General features: G+C 40.1%; 1 protein-coding gene across 1 annotated transcript; it reads right to left on the bottom strand.

The window, feature by feature from the left end:
- Positions 1-201: 201 nt before the first annotated feature.
- Positions 202-8,142, bottom strand: LOC124182319. Its single transcript, XM_046569430.1, has 2 exons — positions 7,663-8,142; positions 202-2,352 (listed from the first exon to the last, which is right to left on the bottom strand). The coding sequence occupies exons 1-2, from the start codon at positions 8,006-8,008 to the stop codon at positions 1,997-1,999; spliced, it is 702 nt and encodes a 233-aa protein (XP_046425386.1). The 5' UTR covers positions 8,009-8,142; the 3' UTR covers positions 202-1,996.
- Positions 8,143-9,741: the final 1,599 nt, after the last annotated feature.

Below are 9,741 nucleotides of genomic sequence, written 5' to 3'. Positions count from 1 at the left end.
AATGAAATGTCATTCGTAACAGTGCGATGCTATCACGATGACTACCTGTTAATACGGAACGGAATCGAAGTGTGTATTTTTATTATATGATTTTTTTTTTTCTTTATGTAATCTATAATACGATAGGTACAAGTGATCCTATTACGAGTTAATATAACAAGGCACTGTGGCACTGTGTAACAAATAAATAAAAACAGCTTATTATGTATTATAATGGTATTACGCTTCAGAAATTGAGTTCACAATTCGCTAATATTACGATTCGACATGAATTCGTGTAATGTACGCACGAATTGATTCGCGATTGAGCATTTAGAGTACAGATCGCATACAGACGATAGGCCTTTGGTTATAAATTTGCAGATACAAGTGCAAATTATACTCAATTGGTGGTGTACATTTTTTGAATTTGTAATAAATACGAGTTAAAGATATTCAACGATTGTATACATGTACACAGGTCACGATTGCGACACTCGAGAGCTGAAGAAATGCGAGAAAAAACAAGGTACAAATGACATTTAAATATCTATGATGGTGTGAGAATGAAAATAATGCTTATGGCGATGCATACAACATTATTCTAAAGCATTTACATTTTAGCACGTAGAAGAGGAAACGACTTGCTTGCACTAACAAGGCAAAACACAGAGGAGGTGGCAACAGGAATGCGTGCGAAATTTCATCGCAGCATTTACTTTTTGTTCTCTTTTCAACCCTCTCACGGAATGTTTCAACACTTTTGATTTGGTTGTTTTCCTTCCGTTCGTTGGTCTCGATTCTTTAAACTAACGTAAAAATCAACTTCGTCTTCTACTTTTCTTTGTTTATAAAATATCAGTGAACGGTAAAGGGGAAAACATTTTGATTATTTTGTAACGCCAAGTTTGAAGCCCGTTATTTACCTTCTACTGTACAGTAATGTTCATTAATGCATTCTCTTTCCGGCTAACTTGTTTGCGGTCCGAGACAAAATGCAAATTCGATGCTATACGGATTATGTGACAATATATCCCATTCTCTCACGTCAGTTGCATCGCCACTCATTGTCACATAAATCGTTTAGAAGCGAAATGGCATTTTGTTTCGGACCACAAACAAGTTAGCCGAAAAAGGAAGGCATTAATGAACATTACTGTACATGCTTACTCGACGTTCTGATTCCGTACTCGTCCGACTGAAAATGCTCGACACCTACACATAATGTGCGTGCCTTTCCTTCCTAAGGGTGAAGAATAAATAGATAAATAAATAAATAACTCCAATATCAGAAGGAAAAGGCACTCAAGGCACGAGCGCTCGAGATATAAATTTTTCGTTATATTACTATAAAAACTATACATTACCGATTCTGCACCAGGAAATTCTTAGTGAAATTGTAAGCCTACGTTGTACCCGCGAATTTTACCCAAATTAAATTATCCTCAAATTGAAGTTTATTACCTAATTCCAGGTACAACCGTACGAGAGCATTGATGGCGACACAGTTGACTGAGGATTCCGCAGAGTATAACTTGAGAAAGCAATTGCCAAACCCTATGGAATGGATATTTTTAATTTATAATGAAAAAGAATACCGTTGGGATGTAAAAGTGATAAAAAGTTTACTTTCGATCGCGGCTGTTGATATATTCAAGTAGGTACCTGTACAATAAACAAGTTTATGATATTTTGTGAGAGTAGTTTGAATCCAGTTTCTATATAGTACGAAAAGAAGGGAAATGAAACCGGAAGTCGTGGCAACGTGATGAGAATGATGATAATGAAATAAATACTATTAATTCAAAAAGAGAAAACAGCAACATCGAAAACGAGTGAAACTCAATTTTGGAAAGTTAGCCACTCGTTGATGCATATCGAACCGAGAACGACGAGCAGAATCAATCGTAATATAAACGCCCTACTTGGGACTCGCATGGCCAGGTTCGAGCATTCTCGGTGAACCGATACTAACAATAACGACTTAATTACAACTCTTAATCGCGTAAAATGTTTCCTAATACTCTGGTACTTGTTCGTCGTGATGAGCACCGTAAGCGAGCTCGTGAGCGTCGTCGGCGGACCTTCCCCAGTATCCGGAATGGTCGTCTTCATGTTCGTAATGGTGCTGGTGCTGAGCATGTTCGTAGTAAATCACCTTCTGGGGTTGTCCTTTATTCTTAAGGTCCAGCCAGAAGCGTGCGAGGTTCAACAACAAGCTGAGCAGAGAAATGGCAAAGAATTTCACCTGCAGATGGGCGGAGAATAGTTGGATGAGGAGACTCAGCTTGGCCTTCAGGACCATCGCGATCATCAATATCTTCTGCAGTGCCTTCTTCTTCTTCTTGCCAAACTTCTTCTTCCTCGCTTCACCTGCGATATGGACAAAAAATTTCGACCGTGTATTCATCCTTCTACTGCAAATTTTATGTATCTTGTACAAAGAAGAAAAAAAAAAAAAAACAACAACAAACATTCAAGTTACTTATAGTCGTCAATCGATTTCAGTTACAGATTGAAGAAAGGAACAAATCTTGGTATCGATACATCGAGTTTTGTTACCCAAACAGAGTTTGATAAGCATGTGTAAGTATGCTCAGATGAACTCTCGGTATTGACTCGTTTAAATTCGAGATCGATAATGTGAAATTTAAAATGGCGGATGAAGTGTGGAATTATTTACGGAATTGAAAATGAAACAGGATCCATTCCCTTTCTCTTGCAGGAAAAAAATGACTATCTACCTACACGACAATTTCTCTGCAATGGCCATGATGCTATTTTTTTTTTTTTTTGTTACACCGTTTTTAGTTAACGGTTTTCACCATTCTTTCCGACCAAAGAATTTATTATAAGCATCTAGAATAAGTCTGAGGGGAAAACATGTTAGCCATTGGAGAACTTTCATTCGATCAGCAACGCATGACGCCTGATAAACGGATACGTTACACGACTTCGGATGAAAAAAATTCAAAGTCAACACCCGGCAGCGCGTTCAAGTGAGGTGGGTATCCGGTTTATCGAGCCAACCGGGTCGGCAACGCGACGTGGAGTATGATTATTAATTCGGTATATCGCGGTTCATGTGGTTACGCCAATTGAATCACAATTCGGTACGTACAGGCATGTGACGGTTATGTCCCAGATACCCGAATTCACGAATTCGAACAATCGTTACCACTGCAATTGACTGCCGGTTTAAGAATGACTCGGCCCGATTGTCTGACAAAAAAAATTGGAGAGAGAAGAGAAGCGTTTTTAAAATTCTTCAGCACTGTTACCGCTCCAACGATAGTTGGCACAAATGCAACAAAATTTCTCCGGTGTAATAAAAATGAATCTGACCAAATTGAAACAACATAAGTTGTAATGTATCAACCGGTTGAAAAGACGTTTTATAATTAGACGGTTCGAAATGATTAAAATCCGGTGTTTTAGATTCGATTCTTAGGGTTTACGATTCATTTTACTCGTTCACCAGACGTTTAGAAAATGTTTGAAAATCAGTAAAGAAATCTTATATTATAACGCCCAAATGTAGACGTTGACGGACATCTGTTGCGTCGTACTTACACAAATTTATTTTTATACAGTCTAGAATCAAATAACTGTTCGTAACATTTTTCTCACGCGATGTCTGAGTTTCTTTATGATTGGTAAACAAAACAAACCGAATAACGTTAAATTAGAATAAAAATTGCCAGAGTTTAATAATTTTTCGCATTTCATTGGTAAAACCTTTTCTCAAATCGATATTTTAGCTCGTGCTACGGGAATCTGCTTAGATGCATATCTACGGTAGAGTAGAAATGATATTTCGTCAGTCTTTACTATCGTGTCTCTGTTTTCTCAACTTGCTGTTTAAACGGTCCTTCCAATTCATCCTTAAATAAGGCCGATCGCTACCCACAGGATTCCTGGTGTCTCAGTCGTTTCGGTGGGTAGTTTTGATATGAATTTATGATTAGAACGATGCCGGAAACTGCAGATGTACACTGGACATACAAGATATACCTGCAGCGTGTAGACACGGTTTTACCGTTAATTGCTACGCGTGCAGGCGTGCTTGCACACAAATATTCTGTACATACAGTCGTCTGTTTGCCAACGCGGTGGACAAGGTGGCAGGCAAGCGTATATAAGGTATACTCGACAGTGCTTTTTGTTCGTCGGTGAATTTTTACGATCGGTTTGACACATAAACCGAATTCCAGTCCCCTGACCATTCGAACGAATCTCCATATGGCAAGCGTGCTTGAGATTAATTCTAACACGGGGTAAGCGATCCCATCTGTCGCCTTATATTCTGCAATCTGCTATGAGCGATGCCAAACCGTTCCCGCCGAGGAACTTGAAGAAAGTATCAGTTCGACTCGCGGATGTAATAGCCTGAGGGTGTTGAAGATGAAAGAAGAAAAAAAAAAGGAATAGAAACTTGATATATTCAGTCACACGCGTTTGTAACATTATGCATAAATGTATATATTAATCGAACGACACCCAGATCTTTTGGTTTTCATTTCATACTTTTGTATTTCTTTATTTTTAAACAATTTTTTTCTCCTTGCAACCGTTGGTTGAACGATGCCTACTTATGACGTGTGAATTAATTTTCGATTCGATGGAATCAAAATCGTGTCAGCTTTCTATGTATATAAATATATACACAGATTATTGTTTTGTTCTTTGATGAAGAGAAAAAAATAAATCGTACAACTCCCAAGTCAGAGCACTTATAATAAAATTATTCGAGAGCCGTGTGTCACGCCAAAATAATACGTCATGTCTAGATCTACGATCTACACGTAGCCACTAGACTACTGTACACCAACTGTCACGAACAGTTGAACTGCAAACTAACCGTGAGAGATCAAATTTGAAATTTTATCTTTATGGGACTTGAGCCCAATGATACGCCCTCCTTCCCACTTCACCCCGGGCTTCACGGTATGGCAAAGTCGACATTACATCTCATTCATATTCCGGCTACCTACTCAGCATTTATAATTCATATTATGAACCTTTCTGTTTGAGCGCATTTATCCATGTTTGTTACGCGAACGTCTCATTTTTAATTTTATCCGACCAAATATATATTCTTGGATGCTTTTTCAAGTAACCGCACGACGTGTACTTAACCTCGATTATTCTCATTCGTTGGAAATTCTAAATATACCGTATAACTCATAGTGAAATTGGTGTTCATACCTAGCAGCTATTCGTGTATAAGAATTCATTTACGTCAAGTTTAATAAACTCTTATTAGGCCTCACAACGTAATCAAATATGACCCAAGAACTGACAGAATAAGTTGTTCTAATTATAGACAAAAGTCTGATCTTAATCGTCACTATCATAAAATATCCCAGATTTTTTAATAACTCGAATTAAACTGTCGGAAATGGTATTTATTTACTGACAATAGGAAATAAATTTCACCGACGGAATTTAAAGTACGATGGACACGTACGGAGAAGAGGTCATCGATCTTGTCTGCAACTGATGATTATTGACTGAGACGCGTGAGAGTGATGACGCGACGCATAAGCAAAAACTCAATACCAACCAACACGATTTATGTACCAACAGACGCGAACCTTTCTCCGACTCCATAAATAATATAATCTTCTCCAGAGACGTTCGCACGCGTGTTTTCGGCTGCTAATTTTATGATTGTCTATCTAATCGCGTGATTAGAATTCCCAGTAATTTGCATGATTACCCGTGAGCGACCTGAGAAGACTATTCGTTTCATGGAAATTACTACCAACAGATAAAACTTTCTTCCATCTTCCTTACTCTGCTCAGGGTGCTTTTCCGAAATTCTTTTGCCCATATGCAGTCACTGGACGTTGGTCAAAGAATCGAAAGCTTACGCAACGGGGAGTCCCAAAAAAACCGGGGACCGGCAAGACTCGAGGAATATCATACCGGGTGAGATCATTCACACGAGATAAAATAATATATATAAGGAGTGCGTTGAGCTTCCACCAGACAACCGGTGACCCGGTAACCCACTTGCTTATTTTCTGCTCCTTCGTCGCTCATATGGCGGCGGGTTTGTTGTATTAGTCGCGTCGCTGTTTCTCTCGGTCGACTTTGGCCATGCCCTCTGTGCCCTATCCCGTTTCTCTCATAGGTTTCAAAATTTCCAGATCATTTCAAGTTCACTACGGACAGAGTCATGCTCTTTATACAACGTGGTAAGTACACACTGGCGTCCGGTGAGAGTAAAGCGGTTCCAATACGCTTTTTTACCATTTTTCACGACGTACGGAAATAAGGTGTGAAACGCCAATGAAAAGCCAATGAAAATGTGCCTCCACATGACGTCACTTTGAATACTATTTTTGAAAACTATAAAACAGACATTCATTCACTCAGAGCTTACGTTGTACTTTTTACGACAGAAACGGAATTTTTGTCCTGACGTCGTATGGGGATCACGTGTCTTTGCTACTGCGCATATCCGATTAGAGAACACCTTGTCTTCTTACACCATGCCATTTTCTGAATGTATGGTCCAACGTTTCAGATCCTGGAATTCGAACGACGTCGATCGTAACTGCAGTTGTTGCAGGCAAGATCGTATAAAGCGAATTTGATTATGTACTATCGCCGAAAGTCCTTTGCGGGTTGAAAGTGAAGACCAAAGAGTGGGTGAGTTCTGAGTGAACTGGATGCGATAAACTAGTTCGATGAGTGGTATAAACTGGCTTCGATAACAAAGTGTGCCGTACAATATTCGCGCATGTGATTTCGTTACGGTTACAACTACAAAGTCTTTGTTCGAATTGCAATGTTAGAATGATCATAGGTATTAGTATCGGTTCAAGTCCATGTACTTGCAAATGGTGAGGTGAACGTCGATTGATAGAAATAAATATCATACCGGGACCCGAGCACGGCCCATGTGGTGTATTTTAATTCTGCTAATGATATATTACCAATCTCGATCGGCAAATACGTACTTTTCAGTACGTGATTTGAGACTATCAATTGCTGAAAACTACCGCCTATCAAGTCGTTTCCGTTCAATGTTGCCCGAGAGCAGAAAAATTACCTGCGGTCTGTTCTTTCAACGTCTAGACTCCTCGTATTATTCTTTTTTATCTGATTATAAGAACTCTTTGAACCGAAACAACCGAGATAGATATAATAATCGGCAGTTAGAAAACATTAATCACGTTCAATATTCAAACAATTACAACATCACTTTAAATTGTTCCTTAGTATCCCATTAATAAGAGCAGGTTTGAATTACTGCGAGAACACACTCGGGAAAACATTTTTCATCAATTTTCGATGTTCTTGAATATCGTATGTTTTGTATATTAATTGTTGGGCGTTAATCGATATTTCATCGATAGAAGATGTTACAATTTTCAGATATTCTGCAAATTTTAAGGGTCCTGAACTATTGTACCTTTAGTATTACTGTAATGCATTGCAAAAATTTGTTCTACATTCGTTCGCTAGAAACGAAGCTCAAAAATTTCTGGTTATCTGGAGCAAGAGAGTCCAATCACAGAATGGTTGGTACATAGAAGAAATTTGCATGATGCATCAGAGGAGGTGGTTAGTAAATTACTAATTAACTCAAGATCGCATAAGGCATGAAGGTAAGAATACAGTTGATTGTGCATCAGTACGTCAACGTGTCATTATAGGTGAATGGTTTACCGATATCTCGAGAGTCCTCGAGATCCGCATCCTCATCCTGAACCGTCGTATCTTCCGTGTCTGCGTCGGATGTTAGGACCGCATCAACGGCCTCGATACCTTGAACGAGAACACTCCTCGTGTCGGCGATGACCTGACTGATCGGTGGTTCCCTTGGCTGGCCAGGTTTGACCGGATCTTTGCTCTGCACCTCGTCGAGTTGCGCGTCTATCCTTTGAGCGGCACATTCGATCACGTTTTCCTCAAAGAAGCACGCAAGAGTTGAGTTCTTGGAGTTTGAAGTCGCCGCGGCGAGAGCTGCCCCGGCGAAGAAGAGGACCAGGCTCACAGTCCTGACAGCCGACATCGTGGCTCGTTTGTAGGTAACAGGAATCGTTATATACAACAACACGATAATACTGTATCCACCGCGTTCGAAAACACGCACCAAGCTTTTTTCTTCACTCAAGAGAGCCGAGGATGTAGTGCAGCAGACGTGTCGTCAGGTTGTCCATATATCGAGGAGGTGGTGATCCCCCTCCATGAGGAGCAGAATACTGCCTACCTACCCACCTCGCGCTTTCTACTGCGGCATCGCCGCGACGGTGCCGCGGATCGAGGAGGATCATCACCGACTCACAGTAAGACACACATTGCATACAGGAACTTCCGATACGGAGTCCGGACGAATCGGTGTACACAAAACAAAAAACGGGAACATTAACATCCAAGTGGATTAGTAGACTGGCAATTACAACAGGGTAATCGAGTCATCGGTTATCCGTTGAAATCACCAGTGTACATATGTTCTAACTGTGTTGTATAATAGCCGTTATGTGATAAGCTCTTGTCGCTATTCATCATCGCGTGAATTTGCTTATGTTTAAGGTATTCATCAGGCACAAGAGTCGAAGGAGCAATTTCCCCGGAACTGAGGAACATGCAAAGGATGGAAGTGAGAAAGGAAGTCCGGGTGGCAATTAAAGTTTACATACATAGATACATACCTAGAAATGCTTGTGCAACTTGCTGGACGCTGGACACCTGCCTAACTGTATAATGTATTACTATGAACGGTCCGGCAGTGTGACGCAGGCCATCTTACAATCGTTCACTGTGGATCATAGAGTGCAGATAAAATCCGGAGATAGGTATTGCTCAAGGCTGGTATATGACAGGCTTTCAAATACTGTATTTGAAACTTTTGAGGAGTAGCCCGTCTCTCCTGATTCCTTATCGGTGAATATCTCCGATAGGTTCCCAACTATTCACAATCTTAACGAGGTGCCTTGATCAACGTTGAAACTTCGCGTAGTATAAGTAGTCTATGTTATAGTATAAGTATAAGTCATGCACAAACAAGCTTCTGACTTGATGCCCCTAAAACGGACTTCAATCGAGTCTCAGCATTGAAGCAAAGAGCAGCGACGTAAGGCGTGCTATGAATGTGGCCCGATTTCGTATTGTCGTCATCCATTGCCTAGATTTAATTGGCTACTGATGACCAGCCGACGAACAGGGTACAATAATAATTACAAGAAACTGAGCTGCGACGCGCTTTGCTGTTTTAGGAATGAGAAATTTTACGCTTGAAGCTGTCCCGTATCACAATTCTCAAAGCACTTATTGGAGAACAAACGTTTCCTCCTTTAACAAGACGGACAACACTTGAAGGCAGCATGTTGACCGTCAATTTTGTAATCGAACGGGCATCAGAAGAACTTGCCCATGAATTACCGTCATGTTGTATGTAACTTTGGTAACGGATTGCTACATAAAAATTGAGTACGCCTGTGGAAATAAGTATAATATTTAGATAAGGTGCTAACACACTCTAGGCATTCAGGTCACGTGGGTATTATTGATCGCAGTGGTCCACGGTAGTTAAGAACTACGGTGTTTGGCGACAAAACGTAGATCCAATATTAGAGTCCTAAGTTTGACAGAACAAATATTTATGCGTGTGTACTGCGCTGTGAATTCCGCAGGATCAAAGGCATCCGTATTTAATACGTTTGTTTTTCTGATTGAATGGGGAGATTAGGAGGGGAGAAGGTCCGAATATTATTCGACTTGTGAAAAGCAGAAAATGAGCAACGG

The sequence above is a fragment of the Neodiprion fabricii genome, chromosome 5 (assembly GCF_021155785.1).
Source record: "Neodiprion fabricii isolate iyNeoFabr1 chromosome 5, iyNeoFabr1.1, whole genome shotgun sequence".
Lineage (NCBI taxonomy): Eukaryota > Metazoa > Arthropoda > Insecta > Hymenoptera > Diprionidae > Neodiprion > Neodiprion fabricii.
This window is presented reverse-complemented; position numbering and strand designations above follow the sequence as displayed.